Raw genomic sequence first — 20,783 nt, forward strand, 5'->3', positions numbered from 1 at the left:
TTTTACAACTGTTCTCAAAGGACATATTTGTGGGTGGTAGTGATGACTAACAATGACACCAAGTACCAGTCAAATGAGTCAAGCTGTTGTATGCAGGTGCTTTGCATGTCCAAGCAAATACTCCTGTTTCTCTGATCAGGGTTTGGTTGGAGAGCAACAGCTAATAACAGTGTAGTTACATGAAGCTGTCAAGGTGCTGACAGATTGTTCTTCTTAAGAAACCTAACCAACAGACGGCTAGCTATATGTAACAAGACTTGTAAAGTGGATCTGCGGTTTGGAGCTCAGCAGAGGAATCAAAGCAATAGTGAAAGTGGTCAGGATAGAAAGGGTTAATTTAACATCTCAAAACCCCAGCCAGCCCACCAGCCCGCCGCTACTTCCAAAACTCCTTTATTTGCCCCGACCAGACCCCCACCAACCACCCCCACCTGCTGCGCCCCTTACCCCCCAAACCCCCTCACATCTCCCTGGTTCTTCGCGGTTGCTTGATCAGGGCAGGGGGACACCACGCTGGGCGTTTGATGCAGCTCAGAGGGGGTGTGTGAGGTGCGCTGACCCGTTCACATCCCTACTCATGCACTCGTGCTCCAGGAAAGGCAGACTTATCACATTTAATCCAGAGCGCGGCGCAAATCAGGAGTGACAGATAGACATACAGCCTTGCAGGGAAAGAGTTCCAGACTACAGCCCTTGTCTACTGACCCCCTGTCCTGTCCCCTATCCTGGCTGGGAGAGAAGCCCCCTATCCAGGCTGGGTGAGAAGCCCACTATCCTGGCTGGGAGAGAAGCCCCCTATCCAGGCTAGGTGAGAAGCCCACTATCCTGGCTGGGAGAGAAACCCCCTATCCTGGCTGGGAGAGAAACCCCTTATCCAGGCTGGGAGAGAAGCCCCTTATCCAGGCTGGGAGAGAAGCCCCCTATCCAGGCTAGGAGAGAAGCCCCCTATCCAGGCTGGGAGAGAAGCCCCCTATCCAGGCTGGGAGAGAAGCACCCTATCCTGGCTGGGAGAGAAGCCCCCTATCCTGGCTGGGGGAGAAGCCCCCTATCCTGGCTGGGAGAGAAGCCCCTATCCTGGCTGGGAGAGAAGCCTCCTATCCTGTCTGGGAGAGAAGCCTCCTATCCTGTCTGGGAGAGAAGCCCCCTATCCAGGCTGGGAGAGAAGCCTCCTATCCAGGCTGGGAGAGAAGCCCCCTATCCAGGCTAGGTGAGAAGCCCACTATCCTGGCTGGGAGAGAAACCCCCTATCCTGGCTGGGAGAGAAACCCCCTATCCTGGCTGGGAGAGAAACCCCTTATCCAGGCTGGGAGAGAAGCCCCCTATCCAGGCTAGGAGAGAAGCCCCCTATCCAGGCTGGGAGAGAAGCCCCCTATCCAGGCTGGGAGAGAAGCCCCCTATCCAGGCTGGGAGAGAAGCCCCCTATCCTGGCTGGGGGAGAAGCCCCCTATCCTGGCTGGGAGAGAAGCCCCTATCCTGGCTGGGAGAGAAGCCTCCTATCCTGGCTGGGAGAGAAGCCCCCTATCCTGGCTGGAAGAGAAGCCCCTTTCCTGGCTGGGAGAGAAGTGGATTCAGGCTGCTGTTCACGGAGGTCCTTATGGAGACATAACAGGTGCAGGAGAAGAGCAGCCCATTTGGTTGGTTTTCCATGGTTGTTTTTCCTCTAACCACATTCTTCACTGCCATCAGGACAATATGGCAGCTGTTATTGTCTTTATTTGGCTACCTACCGCTCACCCCACCATTTGGACCACAGATTTGTTTTATCTCTCGTTGTTAAACACATACCCTCCACAAAATCACGGCATAGAATGACATCGTATGTTATTTGGCCCTGTTGCACCATCACACCACAGAGAACTGTTTTTAGGGGCACTCCAGCAAACTTGATATAATATTGGTAATAGTTAGGCTAATCCTTTTAAGGTTATAACCCACAGAAAGTATTGTGCTGCCTGGTGGAATTTGTGTGTGAATTTGTGTGTGTGTGTGTGTGTGTGTGTGTTTGGTGAGAGAGAGGGGGTGTATTGCTGCCCGGAGGTGTGGGTGATTATCACATGACCTGTGAAGGGCTATTGTCAGTGTGTACGCGTGTGTGTGTCAGGCCGTGTGTGTTTGCTTCACACTTTGCATACTGCTCTGTAACTGGTCTGAGATGAGCTGTCACACACAGAAACTTCTCTCCTTCCAAAGAAACTTCTTTCCATTGGAAGAAGTAACAAAAACACATTGCCTTGAATCTATGAGAAACATTCTTACTTTCCCTCTCATCCTCCATGCTGTCACCCTCTCAGTGTCTCTGTCTTCAGAGGTCAAACTGGTTTTATATATGCCCTTTCACAGACCCCATTCAACCCAACTTTAGCTCCACTTTTCCCCTCGCTGCCCTCTTTTGCCCCCCTGCCAATGTCCTACTTTTTGAACATGAGTGTATGTGTGCCAGTGCGTATTTATGTGTGTGTGTTTGCATGCATGTGTGTTTGCGTATGTGTGTGTGTGGTGGGGTCCAGGGAGGCTTAGCTGTACCTCTGTTGTTCTCCCCACGAGGTGTTCAGAGAAAAGGCTGGTCAAACAATGCTGTGACAGAGAGCAACTGAGTAACTCCCTCCTCCTCCTCCTCCTCCTCCTCCTCCTCTCCCCCCGCTCTCTCTCTCGTCCTCTCTCTCCCAGGCTGTCAGTGCATAGCGCTGGAGGCTGCAGGGTGGCAGTGTGTTGTGGGGAGTTCCTGAGATCGCAGAAGAGACAGAGGGGGACTGGCACTCACTCACGTAGAGTCACACACACACATCCTCTCTGCGTAGCGGCGGGCTGTGTTGCCAGCTAGTGTCTCAGGGATTGTGCGTGCGGTGGTACAGAACAGTAGGATGGTGGCTGTGTGGTTGCCGTGGGGATGGGCCTGGAGGACTGTACTGCTGGTGACTGGACTGGCTTCACTGAGCCCCGGGACTGATGGTGAGTAGCCCAATACGGGACTATCTACTGCATCTCTGTAACTGCAGGACTCTGTCTGTCTGTCTGTCTGTCTGTCTGTCTGTCTGTCTGTCTGTCTGTCTGTCTGTCTGTCTGTCTGTCTGTCTGTCTGTCTGTCTGTCTGTCTGTCTGTCTGTGTCTGTGCTAACTTATAACAAACTTCAGCATGGTCTATATTCATTTGTTTTTGGTACTGTAACTGATTGGTGGTTATATAGTTTGATAACTGACATATTGAATGCAAGTCTATTAATCTAGTTGGGTTATTAATAACTTGTCCTCTATTTGTGATGTTACCTAACCTAGTGGTAGAGTACTGCAGTGTTAGTCACTTTGATTTATTGAACGAAGGCATGTTTTCCCAAACTGCAGGCAGGTTTACTTTGTGTATTGTTGGGGTGAGGAGGTGCACAGACCCACTGGGAGGTTGGCTGTGGGTCTATTTTTTGCCCAGCGGTATTTATGAAGGGGCAAAGCTATTATGATCTCCACCGGGTCTAGCATGTGAGCATTAGCAGTCATCTGCCCCCCCCCCTCCCCCTTTCATGTTTTGAATTGTTTTAAGATGGACAGCCAGTTGTCATTTTAAATGAATGCCACTGAAAGCTTTGTGATGGACTGCAGGGGATCCACGGCTGGAGGTTCGGCTGGGGAAGATTACGCTCTTTGTCATCGCTCCTGTTTCAAAGGCTCTCAACTGAGAGAAAGAGATTGATTATGTGGAGTTAATCATGGATATTTGCATTTGTTTGTACAGAGCAACAAGTGTCAATCATTTTGAGCAAACCTAGTTTACATATGCATAAGCTTCTGTTATACTATAGCTGGTGTCTTTTGAATGGGAAGGTTTTGTATTGTTTAGCCTATAAAACTTCTGTTGTCCTCCTGTATATGGTGTGGTGTATGGTGTGCTATGGTGTGGTGTATGGTGTGGTATGGTGATGTATGGTGTGGTATGGTGTGGTATGGTGTGGTGTATGGTGTGGTATGGTGTGGTGTTGTATGGTGTGGTGTATGGTGTGGTATGGTGTGGTATGGTGTGGTATGGTGGTGTATGGTGTGGTGTATGGTGTGGTATGGTGTGGTGTGGTATGGTGTGGTATGGTGTTGGACTTTGAGACAGGTTTGACCTGTGCAGAATTGCTCAGTCGTCACACATTTGTTAAGAACACAGTTGGGTGTCAAGCTTTAAAACCAAAAGGTACACATGCAGTGTATTCGGAAAGTATTCAGACCCCTTGACTTTTTCCACATTTTGTTGTATTACAGCCTTATTCTAAAATGGAAGCACCTTTGGCAGCGATTACAGCCTTGAGTCGTCTTGGGTATGATGCTACAAGCTTGGCAGCGCTTGAGAGAATCTGCAGAGAAGAATGGGAGAAACTCCCCAAATACAGGTGTGCCAAGCATGTACCGTCATACCCAAGAAGACCCGAGGCTGTAATCGCTGCCAAAGGTGCTTCAACAAAGTACTGAGTAAAGGGTCTGAATACTAATGTACATGTTATATTTCAGTTTTTTATTTTTAATACATTTGCAAAAATGTCTAAAAAACTGTTTTTGCTTTTCCATTATGAGGTATTGTGTGTAGATTGATGAGGGAAAAAAACATTTTAATCCATTTTAGAATAAGGCTGTAACTTAACAAAATGTGGAAAAAGTGAAGGGGTCTGAATACTTTCCGAATGCCCTGTACACACACTCACACACACCCCACTCACACACCTCACCCTTGCAAATCTAAAATAGCTGTGACTGTCAAGTTTCATTGAGTTTGTTTTTGAAATGATTGCCTGTAAGAAGGGGTTAATGAATCACTGTCTGTAAAATCTCTGCCCTCTCTCTGGGTTTACTGTAACAAGATTTACCCGCATATAAAACATACCTGTGATAAAATTTAGCATCATTTGTTGTGCTCCTTCCAGATGCTATGTGGCTGGTAATGAGCTACTCCCAATGTGGTGATTATGGGTAATCAGCCGACCCATTCCATGTTATAGCACTATTATTTTATAGTTATACATCAATGTGGGTCCAGGAGGAGAAATACACTATTTATTGTGCATTGCAGACAGAACATCATATAAACAACCAGAGAATAATCAGATGCATTGATGGCCTTGAATGGCACATACTGTAAGCCACTAAACACCTTGGAATGTTCAAGATTGTCTGGCGTAGAGAGAATGGTCCTGCTATGCTTCTGGTTTTGATATGCACTGTGGGCTGATAAAGTGCTGAGACTTGGTGGCTACATTGTTTATAAAGTACCAAGGCTAGGCTTAAAAGCTAACAGAAATGGCTGTAGTGCTCAGTTGGTGGCAGCTTTAACAGTTTGTCTCCAAATACTTGACTGATGATCAGTGTGGGAGACTTCGGTCAATGGAGCCATCTACAAAGTATATCACTTGACTTAGGTCGCATAGGTCAGGAGTAAGGACAATGGACTATTTCAGCCCTCTGTCTGTCTGTCTCTGTCTCTGTCTGATGTAAGGTAATGAAAATAGCAGTCACTCACACAGACACACCTTTGTGGATCGTGTGGGCATCAGTTCTACCATGAAGCACAGAACTCTCTCTCTCTGTCACACACACACACACACACACACACACACACACACACACACACACACACACACACACACACACACACACACACACACACACACACACACACACACACACACAGCGACAGACAGACAGACAGACAGACAGACAGACAGACAGACAGACAGACAGACAGACAGACAGACAGACAGACAGACAGACAGACAGACAGACAGACAGACAGACAGACAGACAGACAAGCAGGCCGAGCTGGGAGGACAGGAGACCAGCTGCTTCTCGTTTCCCACTCATGTTTAAAGCTCAGCCTACCAACCCAAACTGCTGTTTTAGTGGGCGCAGTGAATGAAGACTTGTGTCTGGTCGGTCAGAGAGACAGAGACTGTCTGACTGTCTGTCCCAATCTGTTCTCTCTCTTCTAGCCCTCCTTCTCTCAACCCTCTCCTCTCTCAGCCCTCTCCCCTTTCAGCCCTCTCCCCTTAACCCAGTCCTCTCTCAGCCCTCTCCCCCTCAGCCCTCTCTCTCTCAGCCCTCTCCCCCTCAGCCCTCTCCCCCTCAGCCATCTCCCCCTCAGCCCTCTCTCTCTCAGCCCTCTCCCCCCTCAGCCCTCTCCCCCTCAGCCCTCTCTCTCTCAGCCCTCTCCCCCTCAGCCATCTCTCCCTCTACCCTCAGCCCTCTCTCTCAACCCTTTCTCTCTCAACCCTTTCTCTCTCAACCCTCTCACTCTTAGCCCTCTCTCCCTCAGCCCTCTCTCCCTCAGCCCTCTCTCCCAGCCCTCTCTCCCTCAGCCTCTCCCCCTCAGCCCTCTCTCTCCCAGCCCTCTCTCCCTCAGCCCCCTCCCCCTCAGCCCTCTCCCCCTCATCCCTCTCTCTGCCCTCTTCCCAGTACTGCTGGGACAGATCAGTCATGGTTCTCTAAATTAGCACACATGGGAGGTAACTCATAAATCTTCACACCGTGGTTAATTTGCCACCTGTTATTTAGGCTGATGTAAAGTTCCCAAAGAATAATATTTTCAGAATAGACCCTACACCTTATAGTGTGGTGTTTCAACTTACACAAATCACTGTTCTACTACCCATTGAATGTAGGCCTATTTTGTTCTGTAGTAGACAGTATGTGTGACATGGCTGCTGATAGTCCTTGAGTCTTGCTGCCATGCAGGACAGGAGTGAACGCCAGCCAGCGAAAGACCCAGTATGATGCCATTTCAGAATGATATCCATTTCAGAATGATATCCATTTTAGATAAACATGACATAGGATGTAACATGTGGAGACGCCGTAAGGCCACAAGCAGTGGAAAACGACTGGCTTTATCGTCTACTAGACTCAGCAATGTAAACAAGGTCAGCTCACCCTCTCCCTATCCCAGATCCCAGCTTCCGTACTCTACTGCCTGAGAGGATCACACCATGGAAACATGTCGCTCTATCACTTTTAGTTTTTCAACAGTACAAAGACACAGCTGAAAATGAACTATTTGTTGAAAACACATTTCCTACATAGATGCTATTTCAGTGTAATTGCTTTGGCATTATAGGATGGCATTTTCTTTGTGCCTATTCCGTTTAGGTAAAGTCAAATTGTGGGATCAGTGATTGAAAGTAGTAGACCTACTGTAAGTTCCGTGGAGGCTAGAGCAGGGTACAGAAGCCCAGCAGCGTTAGGGCTACGGTTCTATGGTCTGAGGCCCAGCAGCAGCAACAGCAGCAGTAGGTCCATCCCAGCCTTCTTCCAGTCAGGATGTGGCTCATGTTCCCCAAGCAAAACCTGATCCCAGTACAGATGTTCTGCTCCAGCAGTGGGACTGCATGAGACTGGGAACCACAGAGGGCAGTGTGTGTAGGGGTGAACGAAGTTTGGCTCTATGGAGGCTTAGCACTGCACCTGTGGTTTCAGAGGAAGAATTAGGTGGGGGGGTATGTTTGGGTGACTGTAGGGTTCTTGTCTTGATCACTTTCTAGTGTATGTAACGGACACCCTTGAGAGCAGTGGGCTTAGGATAGAGAGAACATGAGGGTTGAGAGTGTGGGACAGAGGGATAGAATGTGTGAGATCCAGAGAGAGAAAAAGGAAGGAAAGAACCTTCGATGAAAGACGTGCAGCCACTTTGGTTGGCATTATTAGCTATCCCTAATTCACAAAATTCACAAAATGATCTGTGACGGTATGGTCTCTTCAGATATCTCTGATATTGGAGAGATTTATACAAACCAAATAAAATTTTAGTGAGATGTTCTGTGTTAAGCTGATGGCTGTAACCTTGCGCTCACAAAGACACACACATCACACACAGCGTGTGTGTGTGTATGCCTGTCTGTGTGTATGCGTGTGTGTGTATGCCTGTCGGTGTGTGTGCGTGTGTGTGATAGAGATTTGGCACAGGGCTGTAGAGGAGTTAGTGGGTCCATGGTGCTCTCTGTGTCTAAACATGGTGTTGGAAGAAAGACAGACGGCAGTGGCTGCAGTCTAGGCTGAGGCTTGGCTCTTTACTGAACAGGAGACGGACCAGGGAGGCGGCTGGATCCTCTCAGCTCCTCTGTGTTGTGCTCAGTTTAAATCAGGCAACCCGACACACTACTTTCTATCACACATTTAGTTCCTTCCTTATCTGTCAGAGAAACCTCCCTTTCACTACTGTCGACTCACAAACGTTCAATTCTCCACATGACTTTCTATTTCACTTTCAGCGTTGGTTTGCAATTGTTCTTTCATTCCATCTAGAGATGATAGACTGATCTGGTTTGGGCAATGGCTGAACGATATCTGACTGGCACCACAGGAATCCAATCAGTTCTGTTCCGACCCAGGTATTCAGGATTAGCCAGATATACTGTAGCCTGCTTCTGCGGTGGCTGTTAACATGATTACTGGTACAGTGACACGTCACTGGGTAACCGAGACACAGGATGGGGCTTTGTTGACCAGCTGTCCTCCGTGCCACAAGCTCCTCTTATCAGATAGAGCTTTACTGGCAATCACTACTCATTGGATTAATCACACGGCCCAGGTAAATTAGTTTGTGTGTGTGTGCGCGCATACCAATGAAATGTCCTTGATTCTGTTCACAACAGCGAGAGAGAGAGAGTCTCTTGGCCTCTGGCTACAGGTGTTCTGTGTGATAAGCGGCCTGTTTTCCAGTTTTGTTTTGAATGGGAAATGAAAAACATCCCTGAGATGGCTTCACACGCACAGTTGAAGTCGGAAGTTTACACTTAGGTTGGAGTCATTAAAACTCGTTTTTCAATCACTCCACAAATTTCTTGTTCACAAACTATAGTTTTGGCAAGTCGGTTAGGACATCTACTTTGTGCATGACACAAGTCATTTTTCCAACAATTGTTTACAGACAGATTATTAAACTTATAATTCACTGTATCACAATTCCAGTGGGTCAGAAGTTTGCATACACTAAGTTGACTGTGCCTTTAAACAGCTTGGAAAATTCCAGAAAATGATGTCATGGCTTTAGAAGCTTCTGATAGGCTAATTGACATCCTTTGAGACCATTGGAGGTGTACCTGTGGATGTATTTCAAGGCCTACCTTCAAACTCAGTGCCTCTTTGCTTGACATCATGGGAAAATCAAAAGAAATTAGCCAAGACCTCAGCAAACAAATTGTAGACCTCCACAAGTCTGGTTCATCCTTGGGAGCAATTTCCAAACGCCTGAAGGTACCACGTTCATCTGTACAAACAGTAGTACGCAAGTATAAACACCATGGGACCACGCAGCCGTCATACCGTTCAGGAAGGAGACGCGTTCTGTCTCCAAGAGATGAACGTACTTTGGTGCGAAAAGTGCAAATCAATCCCAGAACAACAGCAAAGGACCTTGTGAAGATGCTGGAGGAAACAGGTACAAAAGTATCTATATCCACAGTAAAACAAGTTATATATCGACATAACCTGAAAGGCCGCTCAGCAAGGAAGAAGCCACTGCTCCAAAACCGCCATAAAAAAGCCAGACTTCGGTTTTGCACATCGGGACAAAGATCGTACTTTTTGGAGAAATGTCCTCTGATCTGATGAAACAAAAATTGAACTGTTTGGCCATAATGACCATCGTTATGTTTGGAGGAAAAAGGGGGAGCCTTGCAAGCCGAAGAACACCATTCCAACCGTGAAGCACGGGGGTGGCAGCATCATGTTGTGGGAGTGCTTTGCTGCAGGAGGGACTGCTGCACTTCACAAAATAGATGGCATCATGAGGTGGGAAAATGATATGGATATATTGAAGCAACATCTCAAGAAATGAGTCAGGAAGCTTGTTCGTAAATGGGTCTTCCAAATGGACAATGACCTCAAGCATACTTCCAAAGTTGTGGCAAAACGGCTTAAGGACAATAAATTCAAGGTATTGGAGTGGCCATCACAAAGCCCTGACCTCAATCCTGGAGAACATTTGTGGGCAGAACTGAAAAAGCGTGCACGAGCAAGGAGGCCTACAAACCTGACTCAGTTACACTAGCTCTGTCAGGAGGAATGGGCCAAAATTCTCCCAACTTATTGTGGGAAGGTTATGGAAGACTACCCGCAACGTTTGACTCAAGTTAAACAATTTAAAGGCAATGCTACCAAATACTAATTGAGTGTATGTAAACTTCTGACCCACTGGTAATGTGATGAAAGAAATAAAAGCTGAAATAAATTATTTTCTCTACTATTATTCTGACATTTCACATTCTTAAATTAAAGTGGTGATTCTAACTGACCTACGACAGGGAATTTTTACTAGGATTAAATGTCAGGAATTGTGAAAAACTGAGTTTAAATGTATTTGGCAATGTAAACTTCCGACTTCAACTGTACATGCAATGTGCCCTGCTGGTGACAGAAGTTTTAGTCTGCATATTGAGAGTGTGGTTCTCCTCTCTCTAGACATGTGGAAGGTTTTCATCCATTAAGTCCTGACAGTTAGTGCTTGGTGTGAGTGGTAGGCCTGGGCCGGTGAAGAGGGGATGGGGGTAAGAGGTTTCAGGGGGACACAGTGTGTGTCTAGGGGCACGAGTCGGAGGGGCTCCCTTGATGTGCGCCCAGTAAATATGCTGGGGCATTAGTTCCACAGGTGGAAGGTGGCAGGAGCCCCAGGGTGCACCCCTAGCCCCTCTATCCCAGGATAACACCTCTCTAGTCAGGCCCTGATCAGGCCCACCAAACACAGAACAGATTGGTGAGGGCCCATGGTGTGGATGGGTATCAGGCAGGGGGAAACAGAGCCTCACTCTGAGGAGAAGGTTGGGGTCGACCTGACCAGTCACGGTGGAGGATGGATGATTGAAACAAGGGAAGGGTTTGATTTGCCTGTCATACCATTGGACCTGTGTGTGTGTGTGTGTGTGTGTGTGTGTGTGTGTGTGTGTGTGTGTGTGTGTGTGTGTGTGTGTGTGTGTGTGTGTGTGTGTGTGTGTGTGTGTGTTTGTGTGTGGTCAGGATCCTTTGAAGCCTATAGGGGTTAAAGTGGGTTAAGGGGGGAGGGTGGAGGGTTTGAAGGGTTAGGGATGGGGGATGATGTAGGATGTATGACAGGGTGGCAGCTCGGCGGTGCGTTGGTGACCCCCATAGGGTCAGAGGGCGAGGGTAAGAGGGAGTTCTGGGAAGATGGCTCCTTTGAGGAGGTGATTTACTCTGGCACCACCTGGAGGAACTTATGTCTTTCTCTGACTCTCTCTTTCTTTCTCTCTCTCTCTCTCTCTCTCTCTCTCTCTCTCTCTCTCTCTCTCTCTCTCTCTCTCTCTCTCTCTCTCTCTCTCTCTCTCTCTCTCTCTCTCTCTCTCTTTCTCTGTCTCTCTCTCTCTCTCTGTCTCTCTCTCTCTCTCTGTCTCTCTCTCTCTCTCTGTCTCTCTCTCTCTCTCTCTCTCTCTCTCTCTCTCTCTGTCTCTCTCTCTCTCTCTCTCTCTCTCTCTCTCTCTCTCTCTCTCTCTCTGTCTCTCTCTCTCTCTCTGTCTCTCTCTCTCTCTCTCTCTCTCTCTCCCTCTCTCTCTCTCTGTCTCTCTCTCTCTCTCTGTCTCTCTCTCTCTCTCTGTCTCTCTCTCTCTCTCTCTCTCTCTCTCTCTCTCTCTCTCTCTCTCTCTCTCTCTGTCTTTGTTGGTTTTCCCTCTTTTTCTTTCTCTTTCTCTCTGTATTTCTCCTCTCTCTCTTTTGCTCTATCTCTGTTTCTCTCTCTCTCTCCGTCTGGTTCACTTTCACACTCTTTCTCTCTCTTCCTCACAGTTAGTCTTCAGACTGTCGGACCCTAAGATCAAATAACATCTCACTCCTGTTGAGTTAACTTTAATGAAAGGACTACCTGAGCCTTATTAACTTCTTGTATTAACTTCTAAATGCTTGTTACCACCATACACCGTCTAACAGAGAGTTGTAGGTTTGAGCTAGCCTGGTACACCCACTAAAAATGTTAATTTGCTAGTAAAAATGTGTATGTGTTCATGTGTTTGTCAGTGTGTAATACAGTAAGAAGTGTTGGTGTGTGTGTTTGTCAGTGTGTAATACAGTAAGAAGTGTTGGTGTGTGTGTTTGTCAGTGTGTAATACAGTAAGAAGTGTTGGTGTGTGTGTTTGTCAGTGTGTAATACAGTAAGAAGTGTTGGTGTGTGTGTTTGTCAGTGTGTAATACAGTAAGAAGTGTTTGTGTGTTTGTCCGTGTGTATGTGTGTAATACAGTAAGAATTGTTGGTGTGTGTGTTTGTCAGTGTGTAATACAGTAAGAAGTGTGTGTGTGTGTGTGTGTGTGTGTGTGTGTGTGTGTGTGTGTGTGTGTGTGTGTGTGTGTGTGTGTGTCTGTGTCTGTGTGTAATACAGTAAGAAGTGTTGGTATTTGTGTTTGTCAGTGTGTAATACAGTAAGAAGTGTTGGTATGTGTGTTTGTCAGTGTGTATGTGTGTAATACAGTAAGACGTGTCTGTGTGTGTGTGTGTGTGTGTAATACAGTAAGAAGTGTTGGTGTGTGTGTTTGTCAGTGTGTAATACAGTAAGAAGTGTTGGTGTGTGTGTGTTTGTCAGTGTATAATACAGTAAGAAGTGTTAGTATGTGTGTTTGTCAGTGTGTAATACTGTGAGAAGTGTTGGTGTGTGTGTTTGTCAGTGTGTAATACAGTGAGAAGTGTTGGTATGTGTGTTTGTCAGTGTGTAATACTGTAAGAAGTGTTGGTATGTGTGTTTGTCAGTGTGTAATACTGTAAGAAGTGTTGGTGTGTGTGTTTGTCAGTGTGTAATACAGTAAGAAGTGTGTGTGTGTGTGTGTGTGTGTGTGTGTGTGTGTGTGTGTGTGTGTGTGTGTGTGTGTGTGTGTGTGTGTGTGTGTGTGTGTGTGTGTGTGTGTGTGTAATACAGTAAGAAGTGTTGGTATTTGTGTGTGTCAGTGTGTAATACAGTAAGAAGTGTTGGTATGTGTGTTTGTCAGTGTGTAATACAGTAAGAAGTGTTGGGGTGTGTGTTTGTCAGTGTGTATGTGTGTAATACAGTAAGACGTGTTGGTGTGTGTGTTTGTCAGTGTGTAATACAGTAAGACGTGTTGGTGTGTGTGTGTTTGTCAGTGTGTAATACAGTAAGAAGTGTTGGTGTGTGTTTGTCAGTGTGTATGTGTGTAATACAGTAAGAAGTGTTGGTGTGTGTGTGTTTGTCAGTGTGTAATACAGTAAGAAGTGTTGGTGTGTGTGTTTGTCAGTGTGTAATACAGTAAGAAGTGTTGGTGTGTGTGTTTGTCAGTGTGTAATACAGTAAGAAGTGTTGGTGTGTGTGTTTGTCAGTGTGTAATACAGTAAGAAGTGTTTGTGTGTTTGTCCGTGTGTAATACAGTAAGAATTGTTGGTGTGTGTGTTTGTCAGTGTCTAATACAGTAAGAAGTGTGTGTGTGTGTGTGTGTGTGTGTGTGTGTGTGTGTGTGTGTGTGTGTGTGTGTGTGTGTGTGTGTGTGTGTGTGTGTGTGTGTGTGTGTGTGTGTGTGTGTGTGTGTGTGTGTGTGTGTAATACAGTAAGAAGTGTTGGTATTTGTGTTTGTCAGTGTGTAATACAGTAAGAAGTGTTGGTATGTGTGTTTGTCAGTGTGTATGTGTGTAATACAGTAAGACGTGTCTGTGTGTGTGTGTGTGTGTGTGTGTGTGTGTGTGTGTGTGTGTGTGTGTGTGTGTGTGTGTGTGTGTGTGTGTGTGTGTGTGTGTGTGTGTGTCTGTGTGTGTGTGTAATACAGTAAGAAGTGTTGGTATTTGTGTTTGTCAGTGTGTAATACAGTAAGAAGTGTTGGTATGTGTGTTTGTCAGTGTGTATGTGTGTAATACAGTAAGACGTGTCTGTGTGTGTGTGTGTGTGTGTGTGTGTGTGTGTGTGTGTGTGTGTGTGTGAATACAGTAAGAAGTGTTGGTGTGTGTGTTTGTCAGTGTGTAATACAGTAAGAAGTGTTGGTTTGTGTGTGTTCGTCAGTGTGTAATACAGTAAGAAGTGTTGGTATGTGTGTTTGTCAGTGTGTAATACTGTGAGAAGTGTTGGTGTGTGTGTTTGTCAGTGTGTAATACAGTGAGAAGTGTTGGTATGTGTGTTTGTCAGTGTGTAATACTGTAAGAAGTGTTGGTATGCTTGTTTGTCAGTGTGTAATACTGTAAGAAGTGTTGGTGTGTGTGTTTGTCAGTGTGTAATACAGTAAGAAGTGTGTGTGTGTGTGTGTGTGTGTGTGTGTGTGTGTGTGTGTGTGTGTGTGTGTGTGTGTGTGTGTGTGTGTGTAATACAGTAAGAAGTGTTGGTATTTGTGTTTGTCAGTGTGTAATACAGTAAGAAGTGTTGGTATGTGTGTTTGTCAGTGTGTAATACAGTAAGAAGTGTTGGGGTGTGTGTTTGTCAGTGTGTATGTGTGTAATACAGTAAGACGTGTTGGTGTGTGTGTTTGTCAGTGTGTAATACAGTAAGAAGTGTTGGTGTGTGTGTGTGTTTGTCAGTGTGTAATACAGTAATAAGTGTTGGTGTGTGTGTTTGTCAGTGTGTATGTGTGTAATACAGTAAGAAGTGTTGGTGTGTGTGTTTGTCAGTGTGTAATACAGTGAGAAGTGTTGGTATGTGTGTTTGTCAGTGTGTAATACTGTGAGAAGTGTTTGTGTGTGTGTTTGTCAGTGTGTAATACAGTAGGAAGTGTTGGTATGTGTGTTTGTCAGTGTGTAATACTGTGAGAAGTGTTGGTATGTGTGTTTGTCAGTGTGTAATACTGTAAGAAGTGTTGGTATGTGTGTTTGTCAGTGTGTAATACAGTAAGAAGTGTTGGTGTGTGTGTGTTTGTCAGTGTGTAATACAGTAAGAAGTGTTGGTGTGTGTGTTTGTCAGTGTGTAATACAGTGAGAAGTGTTGGTATGTGTGTTTGTCAGTGTGTAATACTGTGAGAAGTGTTGGAATGTGTGTTTGTCAGTGTGTAATACAGTGAGAAGTGTTGGTATGTGTGTTTGTTAGTGTGTAATACTGTAAGAAGTGTTGGTATGTGTGTTTGTCAGTGTGTAATACTGTAAGAAGTGTTGGTGTGTGTGTTTGTCAGTGTGTAATACAGTAAAAAGTGTGTGTGTGTGTGTGTGTGTGTGTGTGTGTGTGTGTGTGTGTGTGTGTGTGTGTGTGTGTGTGTGTGTGTGTGTGTGTGTGTGTGTGTGTGTGTGTGTGTGTAATACAGTAAGAAGTGTTGGTATTTGTGTTTTTCAGTGTGTAATACAGTAAGAAGTGTTGGTGTGTGTGTTTGTCAGTGTGTATTTGTGTAATACAGTAAGACGTGTTGGTGTGTGTGTTTGTCAGTGTGTAATACAGTAAGACGTGTTGGTGTGTGTGTGTTTGTCAGTGTGTAATACAGTAAGAAGTGTTGGTATGTGTGTTTGTCAGTGTGTAATACAGTAAGAAGTGTTGGTGTGTGTGTTTGTCAGTGTGTAATACAGTAAGAAGTGTTGGTGTGTGTGTTTGTCAGTGTGTAATACTGTGAGAAGTGTTGTTATGTGTGTTTGTCAGTGTGAAATACTGTGAGAAGTGTTGGTGTGTGTGTGTTTGTCAGTGTGTAATACAGTAAGAAGTGTTGGTGTGTGTGTTTGTCAGTGTGTAATACTGTGAGAAGTGTTGTTATGTGTGTTTGTCAGTGTGAAATACTGTGAGAAGTGTTGGTATGTGTGTTTGTCAGTGTGTAATACTGTGAGAAGTGTTGGTGTGTGTGTTTGTCAGTGTGTAATACTGTGAGAAGTGTTGTTATGTGTGTTTGTCAGTGTGTAATACTGTGAGAAGTGTTGGTATGTGTGTTCGTCAGTGTGTAATACTGTAAGAAGTGTTGGTATGTGTGTTTGTCAGTGTGTAATACAGTGAGAAGTGTTGGTGTGTGTGTTTGTCAGTGTGTAATACTGTGAGAAGTGTTGGTGTGTGTGTTTGTCAGTGTGTAATACTGTGAGAAGTGTTGGTATGTGTGTTTGTCAGTGTGTAATACTGTAAGAAGTGTTGGTATGTGTGTTTGTCAGTGTGTAATACAGTGAGAAGTGTTGGTGTGTGTGTTTGTCAGTGTGTAATACTGTGAGACGTGTTGGTGTGTGTGTTTGTCAGTGTGTAATACTGTGAGAAGTGTTGGTGTGTGTGTTTGTCAGTGTGTAATACAGTAAGTGTTGGTATGTGTGTTTGTCAGTGTGTAATACAGTAAGAATTGTTGGTATGTGTGTTTGTCAGTGTGTAATACGTTGAGAAGTGTTTGTGTGTGTGTTTGTCAGTGTGTAATACTGTGAGAAGTGTTGGTGTGTGTGTTTGTCAGTGTGTAATACAGTAAGAAGTGTTGGTATGTGGTTTTGTCAGTGTGTAATACTGTGAGAAGTGTTGGTGTGTGTGTTTGTCAGTGTGTAATACAGTAAGAAGTGTTGGTATGTGTGTTTGTCAGTGTGTAATACAGTAAGAAGTGTTGGTATGTGTGTTTGTCAGTGTGTAATACTGTGAGAAGTTTTGGTATGTGTGTTTGTCAGTGTGTAATACAGTAAGAAGTGTTGGGGTGTGTGTTTGTCAGTGTGTAATACAGTAAGAAGTGTTGGTGTGTGTGTTTGTCAGTGTGTATGTGTGTAATACAGTGAGAAGTGTTGGTATGTGTGTTTGTCAGTGTGTAATACTGTGAGAAGTGTTTGTGTGTGTGTTTGTCAGTGTGTAATACAGTAAGAAGTGTTGGTGTGTGTGTGTTTGTCAGTGTGTAATACAGTAAGAAGTGTTGGTGTGTGTGTTTGTCAGTGTGTAATACTGTGAGAAGTGTTGTTATGTGTGTTTGTCAGTGTGAAATACTGTGAGAAGTGTTGGTATGTGTGTTTGTCAGTGTGTAATACAGTGAGAAGTGTTGGTGTGTGTGTTTGTCGGTGTGTAATACTGTGAGAAGTGTTGGTGTGTGTGTTTGTCAGTGTGTAATACTGTGAGAAGTGTTGGTGTGTGTGTTTGTCAGTGTGTAATACAGTAAGAAGTGTTGGTATGTGTGTTTGTCAGTGTGTAATACAGTTAGAAGTGTTGGTATGTGTGTTTGTCAGTGTGTAATACTGTAAGAAGTGTTGGTATGTGTGTTTGTCAGTGTGTAATACAGTAAGAAGTGTTGGTATGTGGTTTTGTCAGTGTGTAATACAGTAAGAAGTGTTGGTATGTGTGTTTGTCAGTGTGTAATACTGTGAGAAGTGTTGGTGTGTGTGTTTGTCAGTGTGTAATACAGTAAGAAGTGTTGGTATGTGTGTTTGTCAGTGTGTAATACAGTAAGAAGTGTTGGTGTGTGTGTTTGTCAGTGTGTAATACAGTAAGAGGTGTTGGTATGTGTGTTTGTCAGTGTGTAATACTGTGAGAAGTGTTGGTGTGTGTGTTTGTCAGTGTGTAATACTGTGAGAAGTGTTGGTGTGTGTGTTTGTCAGTGTGTAATACTGTGAGAAGTGTTGTTATGTGTGTTTGTCAGTGTGTAATACTGTGAGAAGTGTTGGTGTGTGTGTTTGTCAGTGTGTAATACTGTGAGAAGTGTTGGTGTGTGTGTTTGTCAGTGTGTAATACAGTAAGAAGTGTTGGTGTGTGTGTTTGTCAGTGTGTAATACTGTGAGAAGTGTTGGTGTGTGTGTTTGTCAGTGTGTATGTGTGTAATACAGTGAGAAGTGTTGGTATGTGTGTTTGTCAGTGTGTAATACTGTGAGAAGTGTTTGTGTGTGTGTTTGTCAGTGTGTAATACAGTAAGAAGTGTTGGTGTGTGTGTGTTTGTCAGTGTGTAATACAGTAAGAAGTGTTGGTGTGTGTGTTTGTCAGTGTGTAATACTGTGAGAAGTGTTGTTATGTGTGTTTGTCAGTGTGAAATACTGTGAGAAGTGTTGGTATGTGTGTTTGTCAGTGTGTAATACAGTGAGAAGTGTTGGTGTGTGTGTTTGTCGGTGTGTAATACTGTGAGAAGTGTTGGTGTGTGTGTTTGTCAGTGTGTAATACTGTGAGAAGTGTTGGTGTGTGTGTTTGTCAGTGTGTAATACAGTAAGAAGTGTTGGTATGTGTGTTTGTCAGTGTGTAATACAGTTAGAAGTGTTGGTATGTGTGTTTGTCAGTGTGTAATACTGTAAGAAGTGTTGGTATGTGTGTTTGTCAGTGTGTAATACAGTAAGAAGTGTTGGTATGTGGTTTTGTCAGTGTGTAATACAGTAAGAAGTGTTGGTATGTGTGTTTGTCAGTGTGTAATACTGTGAGAAGTGTTGGTGTGTGTGTTTGTCAGTGTGTAATACAGTAAGAAGTGTTGGTATGTGTGTTTGTCAGTGTGTAATACAGTAAGAAGTGTTGGTGTGTGTGTTTGTCAGTGTGTAATACAGTAAGAGGTGTTGGTATGTGTGTTTGTCAGTGTGTAATACTGTGAGAAGTGTTGGTGTGTGTGTTTGTCAGTGTGTAATACTGTGAGAAGTGTTGGTGTGTGTGTTTGTCAGTGTGTAATACTGTGAGAAGTGTTGTTATGTGTGTTTGTCAGTGTGTAATACTGTGAGAAGTGTTGGTGTGTGTGTTTGTCAGTGTGTAATACTGTGAGAAGTGTTGGTGTGTGTGTTTGTCAGTGTGTAATACAGTAAGAAGTGTTGGTGTGTGTGTTTGTCAGTGTGTAATACTGTGAGAAGTGTTGGTGTGTGTGTTTGTCAGTGTGTATGTGTGTAATACAGTGAGAAGTGTTGGTATGTGTGTTTGTCAGTGTGTAATACTGTGAGAAGTGTTTGTGTGTGTGTTTGTCAGTGTGTAATACAGTAAGAAGTGTTGGTGTGTGTGTGTTTGTCAGTGTGTAATACAGTAAGAAGTGTTGGTGTGTGTGTTTGTCAGTGTGTAATACTGTGAGAAGTGTTGTTATGTGTGTTTGTCAGTGTGAAATACTGTGAGAAGTGTTGGTATGTGTGTTTGTCAGTGTGTAATACAGTGAGAAGTGTTGGTGTGTGTGTTTGTCGGTGTGTAATACTGTGAGAAGTGTTGGTGTGTGTGTTTGTCAGTGTGTAATACTGTGAGAAGTGTTGGTGTGTGTGTTTGTCAGTGTGTAATACAGTAAGAAGTGTTGGTATGTGTGTTTGTCAGTGTGTAATACAGTTAGAAGTGTTGGTATGTGTGTTTGTCAGTGTGTAATACTGTAAGAAGTGTTGGTATGTGTGTTTGTCAGTGTGTAATACAGTAAGAAGTGTTGGTATGTGGTTTTGTCAGTGTGTAATACAGTAAGAAGTGTTGGTATGTGTGTTTGTCAGTGTGTAATACTGTGAGAAGTGTTGGTGTGTGTGTTTGTCAGTGTGTAATACAGTAAGAAGTGTTGGTATGTGTGTTTGTCAGTGTGTAATACAGTAAGAAGTGTTGGTGTGTGTGTTTGTCAGTGTGTAATACAGTAAGAGGTGTTGGTATGTGTGTTTGTCAGTGTGTAATACTGTGAGAAGTGTTGGTGTGTGTGTTTGTCAGTGTGTAATACTGTGAGAAGTGTTGGTGTGTGTGTTTGTCAGTGTGTAATACTGTGAGAAGTGTTGTTATGTGTGTTTGTCAGTGTGTAATACTGTGAGAAGTGTTGGTGTGTGTGTTTGTCAGTGTGTAATACTGTGAGAAGTGTTGGTGTGTGTGTTTGTCAGTGTGTAATACAGTAAGAAGTGTTGGTGTGTGTGTTTGTCAGTGTGTAATACTGTGAGAAGTGTTGGTGTGTGTGTTTGTCAGTGTGTAATACAGTAAGAAGTGTTGGTGTGTGTGTTTGTCAGTGTGTAATACTGTGAGAAGTGTTGGTGTGTGTGTTTGTCAGTGTGTAATACAGTAAGAAGTGTTGGTGTGTGTGTTTGTCACTGTGTAATACTGTGAGAAGTGTTGGTGTGTGTGTTTGTCAGTGTGTAATACAGTAAGAAGTGTTGGTGTGTGTGTTTGTCAGTGTGTAATACTGTGAGAAGTGTTGGTGTGTGTGTATCTCGTTAGAGGAACAGACTCTGGAATGTGTGGGGGGTGCGGATCAGGTTTCAGGGTGACTTTGGGAGCGCCCTGTGGCTGACACAACAAAAGTCTGTTTGTTGTGTGTGTGTGTGTGTGTGTGTGTGTGTGTGTGTGTGTGTGTGTGTGTGTGTGTGTGTGTGTGTGTGTGTGTGTGTGTGTGTGTGTGTGTGTGTGTGTGTGTGTGTGTGTGTGTGCGTGCGTGCGTGCGTGAGAGAGAGCGGGAGTAGTGTGTGAGAGAGAGAGTAGTGTGGGAGTGGTGTGTGAGAGAGAGAGAGAGTAGTGTGGGAGTGGTGTGTGAGAGAGAGAGAGCTGGAGTAGTGTGAGAGTGGTGTGTGAGAGAGAGAGTAGTGTGAGGGTTGTGTGAGAGAGAGATGTTTTTATTCAGTCTTTATTACTGGGTCTGCTTGAGACTTTGGGGTTTTGGCTAAACCATTCAGCCTTTGTGAGATGTGTTCAAGAACGTCTGCAGAGAATACCTGCAGTATAAGGACTACATTACCAGTATAGAGGGACAGAGGGAGCTATATAGAGATGTTAGTGCTCAGAGCACTTGCTGGTGTTCGCTCAGTTGACACATTCTATACTAGAGAGATATAGAAAGAAAACCCCTTTGTTAAAGGAGTGTGTATTAAACAGAATTGATTTAACAGAGATGGAGTCTACCTACCTAGCCCTCCTGCTGTGTTTACACCCCATATACTCTGTAAAATCCTGGCTGACATAGAGTAACTACTGGCCAATAAACGTAACAAACTTGCCCTAACACACCCCGGCAGACATTCTCTCTATCTGCCCCAAGGAGGTGACCCAAACTCAACCATGGACCCTTAACAGCCTCTGTGTTGGCCT

The 20,783-nt window shown here is 44.5% G+C and overlaps 1 protein-coding gene across 1 annotated transcript in view; it reads left to right on the plus strand.

Annotated features, from left to right (window-relative positions):
- The window catches only part of LOC106568184 (bone morphogenetic protein receptor type-1B), a 193,278-nt gene that overhangs the window by 158,170 nt on the left and 14,325 nt on the right, over positions 1-20,783 (plus strand). Inside the window, exon 6 of the mRNA XM_014138295.2 lies at positions 2,668-2,949. Within this exon, the coding sequence (XP_013993770.1) occupies positions 2,862-2,949 (88 nt within the window). The 5' untranslated portion in view covers positions 2,668-2,861. The remainder of the gene's footprint in view (positions 1-2,667; positions 2,950-20,783) is intronic.

Source organism: Salmo salar, chromosome ssa13 (genome assembly GCF_905237065.1).
Source record: "Salmo salar chromosome ssa13, Ssal_v3.1, whole genome shotgun sequence".
Lineage (NCBI taxonomy): Eukaryota > Metazoa > Chordata > Actinopteri > Salmoniformes > Salmonidae > Salmo > Salmo salar.